This window comes from Adiantum capillus-veneris, chromosome 9, assembly GCF_014529385.1.
Source record: "Adiantum capillus-veneris isolate H3 chromosome 9, ASM1452938v2, whole genome shotgun sequence".
NCBI classification, from domain to species: Eukaryota; Viridiplantae; Streptophyta; class Polypodiopsida; order Polypodiales; family Pteridaceae; genus Adiantum; species Adiantum capillus-veneris.
Window position 1 is genome coordinate 131,104,936 of NC_140939.1, and position 26,202 is coordinate 131,131,137.

General features: G+C 43.5%; 1 protein-coding gene across 1 annotated transcript in view; it reads right to left on the reverse strand.

Annotated features, from left to right (window-relative positions):
- Window positions 1-18,186, reverse strand: part of LOC147451181 (maltose excess protein 1, chloroplastic-like) — a 36,072-nt gene extending 17,886 nt beyond the window's left edge. Inside the window, exon 1 of the mRNA XM_086520138.1 lies at window positions 17,957-18,186. Coding sequence (XP_086376264.1) covers window positions 17,957-18,043 — 87 coding nt within the window. The 5' untranslated portion in view covers window positions 18,044-18,186. The remainder of the gene's footprint in view (window positions 1-17,956) is intronic.
- Window positions 18,187-26,202: the final 8,016 nt, after the last annotated feature.

Consider the following 26,202-nt stretch of genomic DNA (forward strand, 5'->3'; position numbering starts at 1 on the left):
GCGGCCTTGCGCTCACACCAAGGTTGCTTTTTCCCACCTCACGTCGATTGGCCGGCCGCTAAGTGCACGGTCCGCTCTCAATGAGTGAAAAGAGACACAAGGGGAGGCTGGACAAGCCGTTCTTTCTTGAGATTCCTATCACTCTTCAAAAAACACGATTAGAAATCGAGACGCCCAAGCGAACTTGGGTTCGTGCGACCGCAACAAGCAAAAAAATTCTTGTGATTCTTGTGGTTCTTTCCTTGAGTGATACAGAACACTGCCAAAGCTCTAATACCAATGTTAGGTGCAGCGGAATGATTGTTTGCGCTTTGCTCAAGATGAGTGCTCCGAACTGTGCTCAAGGTTCCTTTTAGTTCTTATGGAAGGGAGAGCCTTCTGTTCTTAATGGAAAGTGCTATGATCACAAACAAAGTGAATGGACATTGTGCGTGCGAGTGGATGAGATTGAGAGATAGAGAGAGAAGAGAGATACGACACCAGAGACGTTGTAAAACCCTCCTCCGAATGCCCCACTCTCGTCGGCGAGAGTGGTCTACTTATTGATTGCACAAAATGGTACAATGCGGATGCAATGGACTGATGCAATTTGGGACTATGCCGATGACGACGACGGTGATGACGACGATGACTTTAGGGGTGAAATCTGTGGTCTTTCTACTGCTGTCCAAAAACACTAGGGGTTGAAATCTGGGACTGTTTTCGGTGGCTGAAAATGACTGTTTTGGCTGCGTTTTCGAGGGCTGAAATTGAGGTTCTTCTGCATGGGACGAGGGCTGAATCTGCTGCTTCTAATGCATGCTGAAAACGCTGAGCCTTCTGCTGCAAAAGGGGCTGAAAACCAAAAACGCCGGCTGGCTGCTGTAGCGTTAGTAAAACACTAGGCTATCTGGGAATGACGGCGACACTGTCATGCTGAGATCACCAAGGCTTGGTGCTTGATGCGGTGGAAATCTGCTAGGGACAAAATGAGGGTGTGGGCGATGAGGAAAACCAAAACACCAGGGGTAATGATGAGGTTCTTGTTGAGAAGATGCATGTTGAGCGGGAGCTCCTGTTGCCTCTTCTGCCATTGAGTGCTAACTTGGGTTTGCTTATATATTAACTTAGCAAAATTGCCCTACCTACTTTTGTTGGAAAGTCACTTAAAAATAATAAGTAAAAAATACCAAAAATAGGGAAAATAGACTAAATGCACTAGAAAACTCCCCCGACTGAATCTGATGGATTCTGAAGGGAATACTGATGATCATGCTGTGTGCAACCGAAGGATATGCTTCTACACTAAGTGACTGGGCATGCACGGTCTACGAATAGACTCACAAAAGTGCCAGATCACTTCTAAATCTACACTTGACTGGACTAACTGAACCCTGATCATGCTGTAGCTTGTCCACGGACACATAGGGTTGGATGTGTCACGTGACAAAGAGTGAGTCTTGGTTGGTTTGGGTAAAGACACAGAGTGCACGAACGCGGGATTACACTATGGCCAACAAAGGGAAGGGCATTATGGAAGAGGGTTCCTCTTCACAGGTTAGACAAGAAATTCCGCATGTACATCCTGCTAAAAAGTGGTCAAATTAGGGCTGATTTTCTGCTGCATTTTTAGGGTTTGCAAGTATGAACCAAGATGAGATAGGGAGAGGTCTCACGGTGGTAGATTGGCCACTAGATCTCCTGCGCGAGTGATGTGGGTCTACCAGGTGACACGTTGCTTGCTGATTCTCTGAGGCGATTGCTTGGATTCTATGACGCATTGGTAAATCATCTTGAAATTTGAGCTTGCTTGGTCGTGGGTGGTACGTGAGTGTTGTGGAATTATGCTCGTTTGCAGAGGCAAGAGCCTCTTGCACAGGTAAAAAGTTAAGGGACAGGTTGCAAGATGCTATGTGGTGAAGTTCAAGAACTATCCACCTATGGATGCAAAGTGGATGGAAGAGCATGAACTATCAAAGTCACCAAATGTATTGCAGCTTTACCTTGAAGCCTTTGGGTTACAACCTACGTATGCCCCAACCCAATGTGTGCAAAGGAGGGGTAATGATAGAGCTAGCACATCAAATGTACTCATGGATTCAGTGCAACATCAGTGTACAGTTTGACAAAAGTATGAAGGTCTCATTAAGTCATTTGTACATATGTTTTGACAGTCTTTCTTGCGGATACATGCGATGATAAAAGGGTGCTTACCACACTAGATCATCTATGGCATGTATTTATGGTATGCAATCGAGGACGTTTGCGATTTCAAGAGGGGGGTATGTCAGGAGGACGTGGCAAGTGCTAACCTTAGTTGGTTTCTTTCCAATGATTTTTGTTTAATTTTTGAGACCCTCTTTTTGAAGTTGCAAATGGCCGGACATTGTATGGCCAATGTGAACGGTAGTTTCACCCGCAGACCATAGTTGTTACAAGTGTCACAAAGTGATGACGTGGCTACCGACAGCAAAAACCCTAATTTTTGCCAGAAACCCTAAAAATCCTGCAAACCCTAATTTCTGCCAAAAACCCTAACCCTAACTGCTGGCTGAAACCCTAATGGACTGGAGACCCTAATTTCTGGCGCTAGTGCCACGTGGCAGCAAGTACGGAAATCCCCGAAATTACGGAAGCTGAGAAAAGCATGGAGCGACGCAATTGCTACTACTTTTTGGCTACGCTTTGAGAGAAAGAGAGACAAAGAGAGAACTTGCTTTATTTTTGGCTCTCATCGAGAGAGAGAGAAAAATTGCTTTTGATTTCAAGCTTTTGGGGCTCTGCTTTTGGGCATCCCTTGTAACATTTTAAATGCGCGGATTAGGGCTCACTTCTCAGAGCATCTGGACGTAGAGTCTGAGAGTGAAACCCTAACCGCTCTTTGTACTTTGACATTGATTAATACATAAAGAAATACCGAAAGGGGCGCCAGTCTTTGGGGCCAATGTCTCTAGGCACGGAACTCCGCCGGGCCAGTGCAAATCTTTCGTGATCTGTGAATTGTTTTGAAGTGGTTATTTGGTGCTATCGCGATTGATTCTTGACTTGGAGTGTCCAAGTCTGTTATAGTGGTATCAGAGTACGGCCGATTTCTCTTCTAAAGGAAATCCGATCCCCAATTTTTTTTCCGTGGCACCTATGGCTTCACGCAAGGATCAGTCGACTCCCTCTGCATCAAGAGATGCGGGCAGGGATCACAACGAAGATTTAGACAGAGAGTATGGCCCGCCTTGGCCTACTCAGGCGGAGCAAAGAGAGATGAAGCGTCGTCAATTGATTGGCGATGCAACCAAGATGATGCTCAGTTTTGCGAAGGATCCGAAATTGGCAAAATATATGAGCGAGACTTATTTTCAGGAGTGCATGCACAGTGGCAGAAAACCACTACACCACCCCTGAAACCCGCTCTCAAGAAACCTTCTCATCACAAACAGTACTCAGAGAAGGAATTACAAGAGGTGGTTGATGCACGGATTGCTCAGCTTTTTGACGCGCAAAAGAAAGCCAAAAATCACGGCAAAAAGTAGAAGAAAAGCATTGACTTCCCGGGATATTTGGGTCGTCAATTGACTTTTGACAAGGCAAAGAAACAGAAGAAGCGTGTTCGATTTGAAGGAGTACCCAGTTCTTCTTCTTCTTCTTTTGGTAGTTCTTCTAGCTCTTCAGATTCGAGCGAAGAAGATAGAAAAGGTAAAAAGCGAAGCAAGAAACAAAGCTTCGGAAAGGACAAGAAAAAGGCAAAGACGGCTAATCTCGCCCAAAGACTTACAGTACTGAGGGCTCGTCTACAGACAGCTCAGATTCTGATGATGGAAACTTTTATGCGAACAAGAAAAATTTTTACAAAGCCAACCAGTATGACTTTCTCGAAGATAAACGCAAGAAAGTCCGAGAGTTTAAGGAAGGTGGCCACTCGATCAAGTTTGATACTTTTTCAGGATGCTCAGATGCTTTGAAAGCTTTGTCTTTTATACAGCAGTTTGACATCGCTTTCACGGGAGGACGCTATTCAGAGCACTCCAAGATTCGGAGAGCTACCTCTTACCTTAAGGGGAATGCTCGTACTTGGTGGTCCATGCTTCTTTTAAACAAGACTGCGCCAGTTAAATGGCTGAAATTTTAAAAGCTTTTTATTTCTTCTTGGTTGACGCAAGAATATGAACGAGATATACGAGCTACTTGGAACCATCTTCGGATGACCAAGAAAGATACAATCAATGCTTATTGTGAAAGATTCTGGAGCTCTTTTCTACCTGCCTCTTCATTCAAAAAGATCTCGTTCAGAGAACAGATTGAGCGGTTCACCTTGGGTCTACCTACAGAGATCCAAGATCACTACTTGGAACAGAAGTCAGCTTCTATTCAAGAGTTGATGAGTCATGCGAAGCGGGGCTTTGCCATTCACTCTAGCAGTCTAACCTACCCCACAGATGAGGCCATGATACAACGAGCCGAACAGACTTCTTGGAATGAAAGTAGAAAGAAAAAGAGCAACCCAGAGAAAAAGGATGCACGACCCAAGCTTACTCCTCAAGTGCGAGCTCGATTCATCAAGGAGGGGAAGTGCTTTGGATGCGGGGAACATGAACATATCTCCGCGAAATGCCCTAAAAAGGCACAGAAAGATCAGAATGATAAGGACGACGACAGGCCTAAGAGTTCAAGAGCAGCTGAGGAACGTGGACGAAAAGGCAAGATGAAAACAAGACTGGTTCCAGATTGTGTGGGTACCGATCCCGACGCCATGGATGAGAGTACAGAACTTTGCCGAGCTTGGGGCAAAGTGAAAGATCAAGAGGCCCTGATTTTCTTTGATGGAGGAGCCAAGGCCAACTTCATTTCACAGGAATTGGCGGCGCGGCTCGAGATTACTCCCGATCGGATGGGACCACTTGCGGAGGCAGTTCTAGCGGCACCCGGCAGGGACATAGCCATTACACCTGTCATTGGCAAACTTTGGTTGCATTGTCAGGGGTATTTGGGGCATGAGGACTTCTTCATAATGCCTTTGGAGGCTTGTGATGTTCTCTTAGGGATTCCCTGGTACCACAAGAACAACGCCTGGTCGATTATCGGGCGAGAAAAGCGACTTTGACTACAGAAAAGGGCAGAACAATTGTACTTGATATTAAACTAAAGGGCGAGTCTGTCCCTATTGTATCGGCTTCAGCCATTTCAAAATTAATGAAATCCAGTCTTTTGTTTACTCGATCTTTATGAAAGAATTAAGCGATAAGGATAGGACAAATATGTCTAAACTTGATAAAGAACGCAAGATTTTCTCCACTCTCATGCCGATTGCTTCTCAGAGGGCCTACCAGGAGAGTTACCACCTGCTCGTCCTGAAGATCATACCATTGATCTGTACCTGGAAGCACACCACCGAACTGGCCACCTTACCGTGTGAGCCGAGCACAGAATGAAGAGATTATGAACCAAGTGAAAGACCTCTTGGAAAAGGGTCTTGTCCGGCCTAGTACTTCACCGTATTGCTCTCCAGTGTTGTTGGTTTTGAAGAAAGACGGATCTTGGAGGATGTGCATCGATTATAGAGCTCTCAACAAAATCACCATCAAGAACAGATTTTCGATTCCTTGGATCGATGATATACTCGACAGGTTACAGGGATCCTCGTGCTTTAGCAGGATTGACTTGAAGAGTGGATATCATCAGATCCGAATCGCGCCGGGAGACGTCTACAAGACAGCCTTTCGGACTACTTTTGGGTTATTTGAGTTTTTGGTGATGCCTTTTGGCTTAACCAATGCTCTTGCGACATTTAACCGGATGATAGACAGGATTTTTCGAGAGTACAGGCTATTTGTTGGCACTTTCGTTGACAACATCATTGTTTTGTCCAAGAATGAGGCAGAACACAGAGATCATCTCCTTCAGGTCTTTCAAGCATTACGAGATCACAAGTTAGTGATTAATGCAAAGAAAAGTGAATTTTTCCTACCCGAGATACACTTTTTGGGACACATTGTCTCAGCAGCTGAAGTGCAAATGGACCCGGCCAAGATAGAGACTATCCGTGATTGGCCCGATTTGAAGAATGTCCATGAAGTTAGAAGCTTCTTGGAACTGTGTTCGTACTACAAGCGGTTCATACAAAAGTTTGCAGAGGTTGCTTCCCCTTTGCATGTCTTGACATAGAAAGGAGTCCCTTTCTCGTGGGAATCCATAGAGGTGACTGCCTTTCGGACATTGAAAGAGAAATTGACTACGGGACCAGTTTTGACTTTGCCGGACTTGCAGAAGTCATTTGAAGTATATTGTGATGCTTGTGGTCGTAGTCTAGGTGCGGTCTTGATACAAGAAGGCCATGTCATTGCTTACGAGAGCCGATTGTTCTCTAGGCCGGAGATGACAGCACAGATATATGAGAAAGAGCTTTCGGCAATTATCCATGCTCTTACTCAGTGGCGGCATTACCTACTCGGAGCGGATTTTATTGTCTTTACAGACCATCAAAGTTTGGGCTACTTCTTGTCACAGAAGCAGCTTTCGGAAAAGCAGATGCAGTGGGCGAACATGTTACATCTTGTCACAGTTTCACTTCCAGATTGTCCATGCTCAGGGACAGAAGAATGTGGTGGCAGATGCTTTGTCTCGGAAGCCGTTGGTTCTAGCTATTTCCGCGATACATCATAGAAGCTTCGAGGATATGGTCGATCAGTATGCCACAGACAAAGATTTTGCAGATATTTTCACACGGATACGGGATGGGGAGACGGTAGCTGGATACTCCCTTCGGGAAGGCTACTTGATGAGAAAGACTATGTTGTGCGTTACACAGCTGTTGAGGGAAAAGATTAAGACCGAATGCCACTGTCCACCTTTTACGGGTCACCGCGGCATTGCTACCACCATGAAGGGGGTAGAGAGATACTTCTTTTGGCCAAGACTCAAAAAGGATGTGGAAGAGTTTGTGCGCAGTTGCTTAGTATGCCAGAAGGTCAAGTTTGACAGGCATAAGGCACAAGGATTGTTACAGCCTTTACCCATACCCACCCGCCCCTGGGAAAGTATTGCGATGGATTTCATTTTTGATCTCCCGAGAACACTGAGTGGTCACGATCGTATATGGACTGTTATTGACAAATTTAGCAAACACGCTCATTTCATTCCAGTGAAGAAAACAGTCAAGCCGGATCGCTTAGAGAGACTGTTTGTGGCCCAGATCTTCAGATTACATGGCATGCCTGAGACGATTGTCTCTGACAGAGACTCCAGATTTACGAGTTTGCTTTGGAAGGCAATTTGGGAGAACATTGGCATGCGGCTGCAGTTCTCGTCATCGTTCCACCCGCAGACTGATGGGCAATCTGAGATTGCAAATTCAGTGGTTCTAAGTTTATTAAAGTCTTATATCTCTGATCAGAAGACTCAATGGGAAAAGTACTTACCTTTGGTGGAATTTGCCTACAATAACACGATACACTCTTCGACGGGGAAGGCACCATTTGAGATTGTTGAAGGTGCTGCGAAGGTTCCACCCTTCCTAAGCACGAAAGATAAGATCTTTGAAGCGGATGAATATACGCGAGATTTGGATACGGCTTTTGCCAAGGTTCGCGAGACTTTGCAGAAGTCTCAAGAACGACAGAAAAAGGCAGCGGATCGCCATCGTGCTCGTACGTTTTGAGAAGGCACGCCTACGAAAGAAAAAGGGAAAGGAGAGGCTTTTTCCAAAGCTTAGTATGAGATACTACGGACCTTTCCAGATCACTGAAAAGATAAATGATGTCTCCTTCCGATTGAAACTGCCAAATACTTGGAGGATTCACAATGCATTCCATGTGAGTCTCTTGAAACCTTTTAAGGGTGATGTGCCTGATGATGGGGAGCCTGATGAGCAACCCGAAGTGGAAGAAAACGAGGAGATCCTTGTTCCTGAACAGATTTTGGCACATAAAGATACAAAGACTAAAGGTAAAGTCCGAAGGCGGTTCTTGGTTAAGTTCAAGAACTATCGTGCATTGGATGCGAAGTGGATGAAGGAGGAGGACCTAGCAGATACTCCTCAGATTGTGAAACTTTACCTCGATGCTTTTGGTTTAGCATAGTCTATTCCAAACGGAACCCAGAATTCAGCTTGGCCGCAAATCTGGTGCAGTGGGATGCACAAGAGGGGAGTCGCTCCGCTCCTTTGTCAACAGATTCCTTGATTTAGATACTAGAGTCATTGATGTCTCTTTGAGCTTCAGGGATATTGAAAGCTGACAGTATTCTGCTATATGACTTTACTGAAATGGAATTCCTGATTATGATACTGATTTGTTCTTGACTTCTTTTAAGTGCAGGAACTGATAGACGAAATGACTGCAGCATTTTGGTCTGATCGATTTCAAATAGACATGGTTGCAATAGGGGTAATAGTCGAATCGATGAGGTCCCGATTGGACCTAATGTGATTGCTAGCTACATTCTCGATAAATCATGGTCTAAGATCCGAATGAATGTTGAATGTCATGTGATGTCCTGTGATGTCTAGTGATGTCCTGTGATGTCGTGTGATGTGACTGTCGATTTAGTACATGTGCTAGATGTGTGTTCCTAGTACCTAGGTGCTAACAGTCAGTGTTTGCTAAGACGGTTTATGGCTTTTGTCGGTTTTGCAGGCGTAATCGCAGTCGATTACAATGCTTTCAAGAGGGGGGTATGTCACAAAGTGATGACGTGGCTACCGACAGCAGAAACCCTAATTTCTGCCAAAAACCCTAAAAATCCTGCAAACCCTAATTTCTGCCAAAAACCCCTAATTTTACAAAAACCCTAATTTCTGGAAACCCTAACCCTAACTGCTGGCTGAAACCCTAATGGACTGGAAACCCTAATTTCTGGCGTCACTGCCACGTGGCAACAGGTACGAAAATCTCGAAAATTACGGAAGCTGAGAAAAGCATGGAGCGACGCAATTGCTACTGCTTTTTGGCTACGCTTTGAGAGAAAGAGAGAGAAAGAGAGAACTTGCTTTATTTTTGGCTCTCATTGAAAGAGAGAGAAAAACTGCTTTTGATTTCAAGCTTTTGGGGCTCTGCTTTTGGGCATCCCTTGTAACATTTAAATGCGCGGATTAGGGCTCACTTCTCAGAGCATCTGGACGCAGAGTCTGAGAGTGAAACCCTAATCGCTCTTTGTACTTTGACATTGATTAATACATAAAGAAATACCGAAAGGGGCGCCAGTCTTTGGGGCCAACATCTCTAGGCACGAAACTCCGTCGGGCCAGTGCAAATCTATTGTGATCTTTGAATTGTTTTGAAGTGGTTATTTGGTGCTGTCGCGATTGATTCTTGACTTGGAGTGTCCAAGTCTGTTACAACAGGGGACGGGGGGGACGGACCCTAGGGCCAGGGGACGCCCGAAACTGGGTCGGGGATGGCCGGGGACGACGGACCGGGATGGACGGAAATTTGTCTGATCGACGGGGTCGCAGGGACCGGGGACGGCAGGGGACGGGCCGGGAACAGTCGGGGACGGCTGGGGACAGCCGGGAACGGAAAAAATCAGGCGGCCAAAATTTTCGAATTTTGAAAAAACTGACCGTTGAAAACGGTCATTTACAGCCAACGACCATATTTTTTGGGAGAGTTTGGCCCTTGGGAGGCTATAAAAGCCCCCTTGGGAAACATTGTCGTGGTGGGATGAAGTCGACTCTAGCAGCGTGGCAAAGGTGGCGGTGCAAGACCATGGACATGCAAGCTATGCCCGTATAAGAGAACGGGTGGTGCAAACAAAGTGCGAGCCCATCTTCTTCATGAATCCAGTCACGAGGTGAAGTTTTGCCCTCGAGTAACTCTCGAGAAGAGGTTGGATCTTCTTGAGAAGCTCACGGTGTATGAGGTCGCGGAAGCGGCCAAGAGGGGCCGTTTTGTTGCCCTTGATCCCTCTGCCACGGCGACACCACAAGAGCAAAGGGAAGCCAACCTTGACGACATCTCTCAAGCGTTCAAGACAAATGCATCTACACCATCCTCTTCCGTTGCGCATCACCAAAGCACCCTCAACGAAAATTGGAATCCTAAATTGAAGGAAGAGGTGGATAGGTCGGTTGCCCGATTCTTCTTCCACGACCACATTGCCTTCCAAGCTTCGCGGTGAGTTTCCCTTGGCATATGCACATTGCAATCTCCCATTTTGTATTCATTATGGGGTCTCGACTCTCAACTCTCCATACTAGCACAACATGCTCTATTTTGTGTGGATAGGTCTCCATACTTTCGAACCATGGTTACGAACATAGGGGAATATGGATCCTCTTATGTGCCACCTTCATCGGAGAGACTTCACACCACCCTCCTTGACAAAGAGAAGCTTGTTGTGGAGCAAGCGGCCCAAGCAACAAAGGATTTGTGGGAGACCAATGGCGTCTCTCTCCTTGTAGATGGATGGAGCAACACCCGCAAGCGGTCCATCCACGGATTGGTGGCCTACTCTCGGGGGGAGATGTACTTTGTGGAGTCACCTGATGCATCCGATAGTGGCAAGGCCGCGGAGATGCTTGTTGCGGAGTGGACAATCACCATAGAGATCACCGGCCCGGAGAATGTCCTTTATATGGTTGCAGATGGAGAGGCGTCAAATAGGCAGCCAGGGCTATCATTGAGGGCATGTATCCCAGCATCCATGTCACATTTTGCATGGCGTATTGCCTCAATAACCTCCTCAAGGACATAGGAAACTTGTCATGGATTTCACCCACCATTGGTGACGCCTCTCGAATTGTCTCCTTTGTGCTCAACCATCAAAAAGTACGCCATGAATTCTCAAAGAGGAGCCACTTGTCCTTGCTCAAATATTCAGAGACAAGATTTGCATTCAATTGGCTTATGCTAGGCCGCTTGTCTACGTGTGGCGGAGTATTAAGGGGCCTCTTTCTCAGTGATGAGTTCCACGCCATGCCGAAGTCTACATCAGCAACAACAGGATTGAAATGTTGAGAATGGGCCGACCACGCCGCTTGGTGGGAGGAGATGAAGACTCTTGACGCCATGGTCAAGCCTATTCTACACCTACTTCGAGTTGTGGATGGTTTTGCAGCCATGCATTGGCAAAGTCTACGAAGCCATGGATCGGATGATAGAGGCACTTGAGAAGCTTGTGCCTGACCCTGTTCAGTATGCGGAGATTCATGGCTTGTGTGAGTCGAGGTGGAATGGATACTACTCTCCACTTCATGCGGCAGCTTATGTGCTTGACCTTGAGTTTCAAGGAAGGCGTCAAGAGACCGACAAGGAGGTGAGCAAAGGATGGCGGCTTGCATTGGAGCGCCTTGAGCGTAGCAGTGACACTAGGCACAAGATTAGAGACGAGCTACTCAACTACAGGCAAAAGAAGGGCTCCTATGGATGTGTAGATGCACAGGTTGATCGCAACAAGATTGGCTCGGTTTTGTGGTGGGAGGACTATGGAGGAGATGGCCCACATTTACAGTGCTTGGCTGTTCGTGTCCTTAACCAAGCATGTACTACTAGTTGCTTGGAGCAACTATGGAGTGTGTACAGCCACATTGCCTCTAAGAAGAGGAATCGCCTTGGGGTCGAGAGGGCCAATGATTTGGTGTTTGTGAGCGCTAACTTGCACATGCTTGCCAAGAGCGTCACACACAAGGCAGATCCCTTCACTAAGTGGGAGATGGCACAAGAGAGTCCATCTATGGCCGATACACTTTTGGAGGAGCTAGAGGAGGACTTCAAGCCTCAATGCGAGCCTCCTGAGGCCTCATACGTCATTGACGACCTCGACTACGACGATTATATGGAGATTCAGTAGGCGAGCACTTCTTGAGTTTGATGATCATTGATCACTCTGACTCCTGAGTCTACGACTCTACCTACTACATAGCCCTTTGTACTTTTTGTTATCCTTGAGGCTTGTCCTAAGTCCTTTAGGCTTTTTGACTCTTGAGCCCTTGTGGCATGCACTTTTCATTTTGTATCCATCGATGTTTTATTAGCACATTTCCGTCTATATGACTCGTGTTCTTTGGTCTATTTAGTGTAAATTTGTGGTCAAAGTGATGCTCTATGTGTGTGGCATGTGTGTAGGTCAAAAAATGCCAAAAAAACTCTCTTTTTTTTTTTGCCGTTCCGACCCCGTCCCCGTTTCCTGACTTTTGCCGTCCCGTCCCCGTCCCCGCTGTCCCATGTAACTATGCTACAGAAGAAAGTTGGTTGGCACTGGAACTCGTAAAGTAAAAGGATGTCTAGGCTCAGTTCAAGATCATGTAGGTATCCCCGTCGCACTTAGCAAGTTGGTGGATACTAGGAAGTGAACTCAATAAAGGCATAAAGTCAAGATGGGATCACCAACAGAAAGTATCTGAGTTGTGCCACATTGCACTTTTGGATGCGGTCCCAATGAGGATAGATGATCAGAAGACCAGTGGGAGCCCAACAGAAGCATTTCCTAAAATTTAGGGAACTGCTATTTTGGGCTATAAAATCTGTTCGCGTCATTAGCATCAGAATGATCAGGGGAACATTTTATTACTCTGCTGCAAAGTCAACTGATGCACCAGTTGAGAGATTTTTAAGCAAGAAGCCCAATGCGGGGAAATTGCATGTATGAGTGCCAAGTGGCACTTCTTGGTCAATTTACCAAGTCCGGGAGAACAGAACTCGTAACTGACTTTTTGGAGCAGTTTTGGAGGCTGATAGCTGTGATTTTCAGCCATTTCTCTCCATTTTTGAGCTTCCCATGACTTTATCTAGGACCAAGGAGCTCATTTTCAGCATTGGAAGGCATCAGATGCGTGTTTACAGGGCTGTTTTGCTGCGTTTTCAGCGATACGCAGGTTTTGGCAACCATGGAAATCTTTCCCTTTTTGCATCTATTTGTTCACAGATGCATTACAGGTCAAGGGCAGAAGAGGAGGCGCTTGATTTACGCTGGGGGGATGCTTCATTGAGAACTTGTCACAGGTTAAGAGCTATGGAGTGCTTTCTTTCCCTCTCATGTACAGTGTGGTGCTAGGAGTGATGCCTTGCACACTACACACTTCTCTCTTTCTCCCCTACGTGCAGTTATGTGATGCCCCACAAGAGGGCTCTTCATTTGATTGATGTACAACTGTGTAATTTCATGCTTTTGTGCTAAGGCAAGAGCCTCCTTGGGCAGGAACAGGGGTAGCTAACAACTACTCCAAAGCACACACCGGTGAGGGTCATAACCTCACCTTACAGGTGCGTTTTCAACGTTGTGTATGCGCTGTAAATTGACTGTTTTTCAGCCATACGGACGCCAGAACCATTGGGAATCGTGCCCCACTGGCATAGGACAGTTAGGGGATTGTTTGGGGCTGAAAACAGGGCAAAAACCAATAAATACAACGTGCTGAATTTACTGTTTTTGGGCAGGAATCAGAGGGTTTATGCCAATGGAAGAGAGTTACAGCAGGGGAATTGGTTTCGCGCAAGTTTTGGGACTGTTATGCTACCAAAATTTGGCCAAAACAGGTGGTATCTAGCTCGATACAGATAAAGGATTCCTAGGACTCTTCTTTGTAATTTACCCTCCTAAAGAATAAAGAAATACCGAAAGGGGCGCCAATTTTGGGGCCTACAGGTTGTCGGCGTCTACTCGGAGCATTCTAGCTTCCGAGCCGTGTGTGTGATTAAGTGTTAATTCCTGTCTCGCAGGTTTTCCTTCGCATGTTCTCTCTGTGTGTGTTTAAGGTAAAGAATTTCGGGTGAAAGCCAAAGCCTACCGCCCCACGGGCCAGTTTCAGTGACTCAACCAGAAACTCACTACATGCCATGTGCCAAAGTGGCACATTAATGCCACATTGTCATAAGATAACACATGTCAGGTGCAACGGAAGGGTTTAAGAATTTAGCTCAGATATAGTACTTCGTACAAACACAAGGTTACGCGTACAAGCTCACAAGGATGCCAGAACACTTCCTAGGTTGTCCTAAACCCTAGAAGTAGGAGTTAGCTTCTCCACATGCACATAGGGTTAGATGTGCATGTGACATTCCCCCCGTTTCAATGTGATACTGGTACCGAGCTGCATGGCTTTCATGTAGTCCGCCAACAACTCCGAAGAATGTACGAAGAAATCTTCGTCGGTCCACTCTGTTGCATGGGTGTCACGGTACTTGAACTTCAAAAAGGACTCCAATGCTTGCTTCTTTGGGCCACGTTGAAAGCAATGCACAATAATCTACTCCGGCTTCATGTCTTCAACTTAGTCTACAATCTTGAATTCATCCTCTTCAAGAATCTCCTCTGGAGAATCTCCCTGAAACAACTTCAACCACAACTTCATAGACACATCTTTTACTTTTCGGATGACTATGCTTCCTAAATGACTGTGCATAGAATGCAAATGAAAAATGTGACGAAGTGTCAAACTTTTCAATGAGTACATATCAAAAATGTAATCAAAACTTGACTTTTCTGCCTAAAACTATCGACTTTGGTAAACCATAAAGAGAATATCAATGCTTGATGGACAATCGTGCTAATGCTTTTACTGTGACTGTGTCTTGCCAAGGAATGAGCATGCAAAATTTTATTGACATGACCTACAATTGTAAAACATTGTGTATTCTTTGAATGCAAACTTTTTACCTTTCCTAGAGTGATCTTCATGCTTTAATGCTCATCCATGAGTAAATCATATGCATCGTGCAATATGGATTTTTTGGTAAGACAAAGACGGTGACAAAAATACAAGAGACTGTCACGAACGAGAGACTCAAAAAATGCATACTGACTGATGATGAATGATTTTAGTACATCAAGATTCCCATATGAATGAGATGACTAGATACTATGGTGAGCGCATCAAGAGTTCCCGAGGGATGAGATGGCTGCACACGGATCTAGGTGCATCAAGAATTTTGGACGGATGAGATGACTAGACTGAATGATTGAAACACTGTGTTCAGTGTGATTTGTGAACTACATGTTCAATGAATGAAGAACTTTGAAACTAGAATTCCCGAAAATGAATCTAATGTTTGTATGCTCACTCATGTGATTGTGTTTGAGTGCAAGATTGAAAGACGAAATGACTGCAGCATTTCGGTCTTGAGAATCTATGGACATGATCGCAATAAGAATTATTTAATCCAACATCATTGAGGTCCGGTGTGGATCATAGATGCGATTGCTAAACACGTTGCCAAGAATCATGGTCCTGTATCTAGATGGAGTTTTATGTGATATGATTTGAATGTGATACGAATGTTCAGTGATTGTCGTCTTTGTGCAAGTGTTGGATTTGTGTCGTCTAGTGCGTCGGTACTTAGAGTCAATGTCTATTGAAAGTGGCTTATGGCTTATGTCTAATTTTGCAGGTGCAATTAAGGGCGATTACAATTCTTTCAAGGGGAGGTATGTCACAAATTGATGAGTGGCAATCTCGAAAATCCCGTTGACATGTTGACATGGACAGCCGTACGGAAATTCACTTTTCACGCTGATCAGCTGATGTGACAAGTCGTCGAACAACCTCCGCAAAACGCACTGACAAGCGTTGAGTCATTGACATCACAACGTACGGATCTGCGCGTTTTTTGCTGGCAGCTTTTGAGTTTAAAGCTTTTCATGTACTGCTTTTGAGAGCCCTTGGGGCCTTTAAATTTGTAACTTGAGGGCCTCCTGAGCTCAGACTAGCTGACGAGCAACTGAGCAAAGAGGACCCTTGAACTTTGTACTTTGCTCAAGCATTAATATAAAAATAAATACCGAAAGGGGTGCCAGAATTTGGGGCCAATACCTCTGGGCACAAAACTACGTCGGGCTGTGTCGACTCTATTAAATTGTGATTAAATTTTTAAGTGATTCTCTCATGCCAGATGCTCAACTTGGGGTGTCCAAGTCTCTCTCTCTCTCTCTCTCTCTCTCTCTCTCTCTCTCTCTCATTTTGAAGTTTATGTTCGTGTGCTGCTATTGATTTCTCGCTTGGAGTGTCCAAGCATGTAACACTAGCTCCATAGCTACCCTCTTTTCTTCAGCCGCTATGCGTTGAGCTTCGCATTCCTGCTCCACGGCAGCCCATTGAGCCTCTTGTTGTAGCATCATCTCCAACATATACTTCACCAAAGCCTCCATAGAATTTGGTGCAATCGGTGGCGTAGATGGGGACGGAGGAGAATCTGGAAATGGTCCTCCTCGTGTAGGGACCTCTTCTTCTCCAATTCCACTTTCATTACCTTCATGCAAAATATCCAACCCGCTTCTGGTGATGATCATGCACTAAGTACTTGGGGTTCTTGGGGGTACTTGGGTACTTGGGGTTTGCTTGTATAGGAGATTAAAGCTGGGTCCGGGCAATGCAGCTCAAAAATCCCACGATTTCTAAAATGATGCTAAAATGTCCCTTATCAATAAGATGATAAACTATTAATAAGAGGTGATTCACATGCAGATAAATACCTAGGCTGAGTACTAATGCAATTGTATGGGAATGCTTCCCAATGCCTACATGTAGCAGACACTAGCTATGCTCATGTGCAATCAAAGGGTATGCAACTAAACGAAAGTGCGAGGATATACACATCCTGCGTACAAACTCAGAAGGGTGCAAGAACACTTCCCAGGCTGTCCTAAATCCTAGAAGTAGGAATTAGCTTCTCCACATGCACATAGGGTTAGATGTGCATGTGACAACACAACTGAAAACTACCGAAAACAAGGAGTCTTGACCCCGAAAGAGCCTACCAACAAGGGTCCCACCTCATGCGTACCGTCGAAAAAGGTACGTCTACCTCAAATACGGCCGAGCACAACCACAAAATAGCCTCACTCCTAATCTACTCCTAGGAGATACTAAGCCACCACTAAATAAAGATGAAACTCTTTCTCTATGAGGGGGTATGTGACAAACTGATGACATGAAGCACCGATGACCTGAAGCAGAAGTTGATCGTATGATTGTGCAGAAAGAACCAAAGTTTTTGTTGCAATTTGCGCTAGTTTTTCTATGACTATACACAATTGATGACGTGGCTAGCTATACGGATCATGACGCGACTAGCCATAAGGCCAATAGCAGTACAAGGGTGAACTTGAGGATGTGTATGCCAAGTGTTCCAACGGTTTCATAGGCACAACGGGTTTGCATAGTGGTTACTGTACCACCCATGCAGATGACTGACTTATTTGAATTATGATCTACTTTTCATCACGTGCTCCCTCTCAAGTCCCATTCATTTCATCTAGCCTTGACAGATTCACTCAATCAACTCAAGACTATTTTTACCATTAGTACCTTTAGGTAAAGACCAAGCCCAGCCAAAAAGTGTTCTAGGAATCTGTGGCCGGCGGGCTTACGTGGAAGCAAATTGGACGTTGGAGCAAAGCTACAAAGGCGAAGAAACTGTAAATTGACAAAAAGTCTACTAATTTTTGTGATACAATTTGTCAACTTTCTGTTGGGAAAAACTAAGCACTGATTGGTGTGGGAACCAGGGATCTAGACACACAGGCACAAACACAATACCACTAGGCTACAACCCCTTCTGGAAAACTCACAAACGTGTGTGTGCAAAACTAGCTCTTTGAAAAAATCCCACCCAATCACTACACAACACTCCACGTAATAAATGGCTGCTTTCCATATGTACATGTCAATTCCACCTATGACTTGTCAAAACTCTTAGTCAGCAGCTGATCCGCATGGCTTGCCAGCCTATGTAATGAATGCATAAACTGTTGCAACATCATCTAATACATATGTTGATATTGAGGTCTATGTCTTAAAAGTTGAATAATGCAAAACTTACGGACGACACACATTGTAATGTCTGCATGTTCTCCATGTCTTAAAAGTTGAATAATGCAAAACTTACAGACGAAACACATTGTAATGTCTGCATGTTCTCCTCTATTACTTGGCAAATTTGACCTGTGCGGTCTACAAATGATGAACAAGCATGTACACATTCACTCTGTGTGTGTGTGTGTGTGTGTGTGTGTGTGTGTGTGTGGGGGGGGAGGGGGAAGCCTGAGAGAGAACCTGCATCAACTCGTGAGGCAGGGGGAGCTCCCGCATGGATCCAAAAGCCATAGTAGAGCTGATGAGAGCTACAGATAATGGGGGCATATGACATGATGGTGTAGGTGTGCCATGGCGCCTTCTGCAAGAACCTGCGCTTCATGAGAGCGCTGCTCGTTCTTTATTTCAAGCTCTCCCGTGAGCTGAGAAAGGCTCCCCGTGAGTTCGTTGCTCCTGTGACCTCCATTTCAAATTGATTGACCACCCTCCACCTATGAAGTATTGGGTAACAAGTCTGGGTTCCTATGCGTGATGTCTTGGGTTCAAATTGCAAAGGGTCGAGCAATGGGCACTAGTCAATTTTTTTTACCTCGGATCTATTGTTGGAGTGTGTGCACCTCCATGAAGAGCCTTTCCTTAAAAGTGTGCATACAGGCTCTCCACTTGATTCTTTCCATTTGGACTGATCTTTGAGCTTTCTCACACCTCATCTATGATGTAAGCAACAAGCTCTAGCTTATGCTTACATAAGAGGTACTCTTGTAGTCATTTACATTTTTAATAATCAAGCTCTACTATGTCACTTTCATCCATGAATGGTTCTTGTGTGTATTCACCATACCTTTACAATTGGTATTAGAGCCTATAGTGTGGTTAGCATTTCCTAATCACCCCTTGATCTTAATCTATTCCTATTTGTGCTAAATCTTTGTGTGTATGATCACTACACAGTTGATTGCTACTCAATTTCACTTCTCTCTACTCTAATAAAGCTCCCAAGATTGGGCAAGTCATTGGAAAGACCACTACCCTTCTAGGTGTTATCAGTCTTTCATTAGCTTCCTTTTGCTCAATAATCAATTCAAATTAGAAGCCCCACCTTGATTGAGCGTCTTTGTTTGCTAATAGTCCTCTGCCTAAGCTTCTTTTGGAGCCCTTAATGTAATGGAAGTTGACATATAGTTATTTATTGTAGTTGATAGGTGGAAAAGGCATGAGTGAGCTATGGGCTATAAGAAAGGATATCACATTTATGGACATTTCATTATCTAAGTGCTCATTATGAGCTATGGTCATTATTATGTCCGGGTGGATAGTTTGTATCCATTTTGAGCATTCAAGAAATCTATAAATAAATATGTGCAAGAGTAAAATGCACACTCTTACACGGGGGGAGATTGCAACCAGTGTCTGTGTCCTTCTTCTCTCTTCTCATCTCTCCTCTCTCGGTGTGCCGGTGTAGCACTCCGCTTTAGGAGGTGCATCTATACGTGCTCCCTCGCCCTCTCTCACTCTCTGTCTCTCTCAAATCATGTGTAGCTTCGAATATTAAAAACTCTATTATCTTTGGCATTTTGACTAGGAAAATCCCCATGGAGTGTATCCTAATGTCGGGTATAGTTATTTCTCCTTGTGAGTTGACCTAAGGTTACAAAGTCACAGGTCCTATTTTTGGGCTAAGCGTGATTCTTAAAACAATAGCCACTTCTTAAAAAATTAAAATCCTTGATCGAAAGCAAAGGTATGATGCCAAACAAATGGAATCTCTTAAAAGTCATACTCATTGGGATGAGAAGCCACTGGTCCATAAAGGGGATGAAGTTGGTTTTAGAATATGAACATATTTCAAAAATGAGTCGATAGTCAAGGGTTGGATGCCTTGTACTAGTGTATTGGGTATGTAAAGATCCTTGAATTCTTGCATTTCGCACCATCATATATTTTAATTGATGTATATTATTTGTCACTACACAATATGAGAGCTATAATCCTTAATTGGGTCAAAATAGCTTTTATATATCCAATTGAATGCATAAGGGGACTATAATCCTTGGTTGGGTAACAATACTCCTTAAGTGTGTATTGTATCAAAGATTTCATAGTTTTATTTGATGCATATGTGGGATGGGTTTCTAACCTCACTCCTATCTTATTTCAGACATAGAGAGAACCACGAACATAATTGTCAATCCATGGGACGAAGTTGACTTGACTAGTGGATAGAGGCTACAAAAGGGTGTCAATACCTTGGAAAACAATAGACAACTCGCATCCAACACAAGCTACACTCAAATGGCCTAAGTCATTAAAAGCTAATCGCTAATCGGCAAACAAAACATGACCGTTACAGCATTAAACGACATTCGAATGTTATGAAACTTCTAGGACAAGTATATAACACTTAAGCACACATGCTTAGGGTCTCAATCTCACTTTTGATGAAGTGTGAAAATCGCGATTATTAACAGCAGTGAGTTTTTGACCTGGTCGTTTTTGACCCCGAATGCATCTAAATGCTTAGCAATGATGCCCCAATACCCTGCCTATGCTTACTTTGTGATTTCTTAACTTAAATTCCTACTTATGATGAAATTAGGCTGCGGGTCGGCGACGCCAAAAGCTACAATTTACCATGATATGTTTACGTCAATGCGTAGAGCTCTTACCTGCGGTTGCAATGCAACAGATGGCACTGCAATGTGACAATCGAGAAGGGAGAAGGAAGCGCAAGAAGGAGAGAAGTGAGTGGCGTTAGCTCATGCTGTGTTTCTATTATTCAAAAATTTTTAATAACTTACAAAAATTGGCTTTTATACCTTAGCCAAGGTTTCTTTGGTCAAAAACTAATAATTTGGAAGCTCTAACTAACGATAGATTGATACAATCTAGAAGCTTATAGCCCCGGCTCATCGATTACAATATCCACTTAAAAAATAAGAGTTATAATATTCTCGATTTATCAAAAGAATAAGTGTTTTTACAATAAAAGCTCCCAAAAGCTGTAACACGGGTTAGCTTGCTTCTAACATTCCTCCCCTCCTCGACTGTGTCGTCCCTTGACACAATTTCATGGGCTGAAATAGTCTTCGGGTTGACGGCTGGCGAGGCGGTCTTTAAGTGTGTGTGTGTGTGTGTGTAGAGCTTTCTCATATCTGATACGCCTTTCTTTGGCAGGGACTTGCAGAAATTGAATGGTGACTTTGTTTTTAAGTTCGATGGCAAAATAGCCAACAAACCTTAATGTCAGATTGTTGATCACTGGCCCGAAATATTTGTTCTCCATGTGAAGAATCCTGTATAAAAAGCCTCTTGGAATGCCAACATATTGCTTGATGGCAAGAACATACATCTGGCGTAGAATTCATAGAGCACTTCTTCTGAAGGCTGTCCGCTCAAATCATAGCACAAGCCTTTGTCACCTTTAAGAAAGACATCCATGGGGTTCCTGCTTGCTCAAGCTCATGAAAAGCTTGAATGCATGTAAGCAACATTTTGCAAATTTTATAGAGCATTGCACATGAGAGGTCAGGGAGGCTCTTGAAGAAGTTCATGGCGCCCATTAGGGTTTTCACCATGTATTCCTCAGTTGTCGGTCCTTGCTCTGGAGCTGGCAGTCTCGAGTAATTGAGCCAAATCGGCCTCTTCTTCTGTAAGGCTTCGTGTGCCTGTCATGTCCTTACCCTTGGTACAGGACAGAATGTCGGAACTTTCTGTATTGCGGCAAGTGCTCTTGTAAACAGAATGAGGTACCTTGAGTTCTTGTTGAGCCAATTTTTTCTCCATTTGGGGTGGAGAGCATCTGAATCTTCTTCCTGCATATCCTTGTAAAGTCTTTCTTTGACTTGCAGTAGCTCCATCTTTATCAAATGGTAGGGCAGCGACTATTGATGCCATTGAGCATTGATTTGGTTGGGAGTGAGTTGGGTTACATTGACTGAGTGGAGAACTCTCAACTCCCAATCCATTGTTGCTTCCCATTTAGCATCTACTTCATGGAAAATATGTTCTTTCAGTGCATCTTCTTCAGCTTTAGAGAGCTAGACCATTGGCACTTGATCTTCTTTAGTGATTGGTACCTAGAATTTAGAATCTCTCGAACCTTGCTTTCACACTTGCGTGAAAGTAGTTGCAACTGCATGATTCAGAGTTGTGTATCTTGGTGGTCTCTTTAAGAGGAAATGGAAGTGTTGATGATAAAGACAAGCGGGATCCTCTACTTGCTTCAATATTAGGTCAGAGAAGTGGTGGTAGTTGTATCCTTGGTGAATGTGCCAGCCATCTTCCTATCCTTGGCTCTCATTGTCATACCTTCCGTTGGCAGCTTTAGTGCCTCGGCCACTATGTCCTTGTTGATAACCACTTCCAACTTTCTGGCCTTGTTGATCCGTGATTTGAGCAAATCCATCCTCTTTGATAGTGGATAATAGTTCATAGGCCCGCTGAAAATCTACTCCACATGGCTCTTGGTCGTAGAATTCTCGAAGTCCCAATCTTCTGTTGGCTTCTTTAGTGTCTGGCTTTGCAGCTACATCATAAACTTCCTTGGGTAGCATTTGTAACTCTACCTAATGTCAATCGTCACTATTGAACCTATCGGTGAAGATTGTAGTGTTGTTTTCTTCAAGTTGTTCTTTGGATAGGTAGGTTGCCTTTGCCGTTTTCACAGAGCTCGGCTCCAATTGGTATGGTGGAAATTCTTGCAGCTTCTATTTTTTACTCCTGAGTCACCCTGTTCTTTTCTTTTTCAGCCGCTTGCATTGCACCTAATAGGAGAATACAGTGTCAAAGTTAGAAAATTCCACGGATACCGAACTGAAATGCCCTGAGTCTGAATTGCTAACAAATGATGTCCATTTTGCTTCAAATCAAATTTGGAGCATGCATAGATGCATATAAAAACATGTAAGGATCAAAACCCTGCAATCCAGGCAAAATTTGCAACCAAAGTAAATAATTGCGATTATTTACAACTGGGAAATTTTTCCAACTTTTTGCATTTTGACATCATAGGCTTGAAACATATGTGATTTAGATACTCTGAGTGAAGTGTGGGCTCATTTGAGTGCACATAGTGGAAATGGTGTCAGATTTAGGCTTTAGACTCTGAAACAGTAGATATAAAGGGATTTTGGGTTTTTCTGATCCAAATGTGATCAAACTTGATTGGTAGGCTTGGGGAACATCATGTACTTTGGTCCCATAAGGTCAAAGTTGAAATTTGGACTCATTCTAATGAAAAAGTAAATAATCGCAATTATTAACTTTTTCAACAAATTAGACATTTTTTGTTGCAAGCTGGTTCTATACATTGATATGAAGCCTCTGTGTGAGATATGGGGTGATTTGGATAAAAAAATGTGACAGTTAATTTAAAACTTGGACAGAAGAGCCTTTAGTGCATTTTTTGACAAAATCTGAGATTTTCTTAATCTTTTGGGCTCATACTTGACATATGGCATGTGATAGATGTGCACATGTGATAGGTGAAGTGACAAAATAATTTTCAAGCCAAATGAATGTGCACAAAAGCAAATAATTGCGATTACTAACTATAATCATATTTTTTGCATGAAAAGATACTTTTTTGACCTACACATCTTTATTACACCTAAAACAAGTCCTAAAATGAATTTGGTAAGATTTGGTCGTGCCGTCATCACTTCGTGCTCTTGTCGACTCTGAAATCACCGGTTTTTGTTATTACTTGGTGTATAGAGTTGTTTGGTCACTTTTGAAGCCATGGACTTGTCCACTATGTAGTTCTGATGTTGCTCATCCAGTTTGGGCCCATTCAGAGTCAGTTTGACATCATATATTTGACACTTCGCAATCTTCGAGCTGTTTCCTTCTGTTTGAGACCTTGCCTTGACTGTTTTCTTGAAACCATCTAGGTACATTGTGTATAGACCTTGTCTATAAGCTGCCAGTGGAGTCAAAATCCAATTCTGGCATGTGGCAAAAACCTAGATTATTTACTTGGGACCCCCTCGACCCCTGCCAAAAGGTCATCTAATGATATGGAAGTGTTCTACTATCTAGGGCATGCTACAGTTCAAGTCTCTCCCAATTCAATTGAGCTGACAGGCCGCTATGGTCGTTTTTGTTTCTTAGGTATTTGTACACACTTGGGATTCTAGGGTTTTTTCATGGGCCTAGACTTGCTACCCGACTATTTAGAAACATTCTTTGATGAGTTTAGAACTTACCCCTCATGTATCGTGTGAGATGGTGCTAAAAATGGGCGACTGTGGACTCCAAAAATTGCGCACAAAGAAGATAGAGAGCTCTCTTCTCCAGACTAACTAGTGGAAATGAGATGATTTTAGGCTACCTTGGATATTTATACTCGGAATTATTTTTCCCCAGATTCCCCTGTTAATCCTACTAGGTCGTGAAATCTACGTTAAACTCAAAAAAAATCTCAATGGGACTCCGTTAGCTCATTCTGTGAGAATTTGTAGAAATAAGCATTGGCGGCCTAATTTAGGCTTCCCGCTTTCGTTTGTCGTTTTGATTGAAAATTTTTGTGCCTGTACGTCTTGTTCTTTTGATCATCAACATATCTTCAATTTCTCCATCTGAGCTCATTTGCTATTTATTATTAATTATTGACCTATTTGTTGAAAAAATCAAAGAATAATAATAAAATTCACAAAAAAAGCAAATTAAAAAGTAGCAATTAAGAAAATCCATTGAAAAACACTATTTTATTGCTTTAAATAATTTTTCCATTTTCAAGTTTCAATATCAAGAAAAGTTGATGAAAATAAGCAAGAAAGGCTATTTTTTGATGTATTTTCTAATAGTATATACACTACTTACACTCATCCCCGCGGGATTCACTCTATATACAAAACGGGACGCCACCTGCGAGCGGACAACTTTGTTAAAACCCCTATATACGACTCATATTAGGGAATATGACCCCCCTTTCTACGCTTATACGACAATCAATGTAGAAAACTATCATACCCCTATCTTACATATAAAATTTAGGTCTCACATAATCTAAGTGAGTATAACTAGTCAAAGAGTGTGTAGCATAGTGACTGGCAACGTACTAAGAAACCACTTCTATTGATAACTAGATGTACCCTCAATGTTCTTAGTTTGACTTTCAAACTATGTGCTTGATCAGCCTGCACTCTGGCTACTTGTCCAATTCTGACCCATCCAAAGCTGGTGTAAATCAACCCTTGACCTGCTCCAAATCAACCCTTATTCTATGACCGGCTTGATGCAAAATTTGATGTGTGACCTGATAAAAAACCTCCCCAAAATTCATCCAAGTTCTAGTGCACACCAATGACCAATCATTGCAAATAATCGACTTGGGCAGGTTCTCCCCCCCCCCCCCCCCCCCCCCCCCCCCCCAATAAATATGATACCCCCCTCCCTTATTTTTAAGCTTGGGAGATAAATTATTGGGGGCCTGCCCCTAACTTATACGTTTATGTAACTTGTAAAAAAAAAACCCTTCCCCTGCACTTACGTGGTGCGGTAAGTTTTCCATGGTGAATCCCCCGGGCACTCATCAGGGAGATGTTATCAGTTGAAATTCCATTGTTGATGATTTTTAAGGGCGTTATTAGGTATTTTTTTGCAAAAAATCACACGTTAACATCCAACTTTTTTCCTCCCTCTTCCAACATTGCCCTTAATTACTGAAGTTTCCTTCCACCCCTCCTAGATGGAGTACTCTGGGATGACTGTGTGCATGGGTTGAACAATCATGTCTATGCATAGCCGTGGTTGGCTCTATTATGCTTTGAAGGTCAATGCAATTCAATCTAGTATGCTGTGTAAGAGTTGGGTCTTGAGTAGTTAACGCACGGGTTTCCGTGATCGAGGTTTCCTGTTGATGTTTTCTAAATAGCAAATTCTGTAATTTGTGTGCTCTTTGTTTGATTGTACCATCTGGATGCTTTTCACAACACTGATTTCTTGAGATGTAGGTATCAATGATGACGATTGCTGAGCTTTAACTCTTCGTTGGTATTTTGGTTTTCCGTTGGTGAATTGTTATGGTTGAGTTTTTTGAGATTTAACCTTCCATTGATTCATTGGCTTTACAGTTGGTGGAGAAGATAAATGCTCCTTTGGTTTCCAAACCCATCAAGTGCTAGTTTCCCTTCTCAAAGATGTTTTCCTCCGAGTCGTTAGATGTGAAACTTACTCAGTATGGTAGATGAATTTTTAGGCACCCAAATTTGAGACGGATTGTCCTTGATTTATGCTTTTGGTACCAATATTTTCCTGACTCTTTGCATGCTACTTGTAGCATTTGCTTGTCTAGAGGTTGACTTAGATTGATAACTCCCTTGCTTCTTTTGTGGGTGACCTCTTTTCCATTCCTCTTTGCTCGGTGCAATTGGAACAATGAGTTATCCTCCTTTAAGTGATAGCTTGAGTTGATTGGTGTCCCAATCTGGTACTGCCTTGTACGTCCGCATCCATGAGATTCCAAGAATCATTGTTTCATTCAT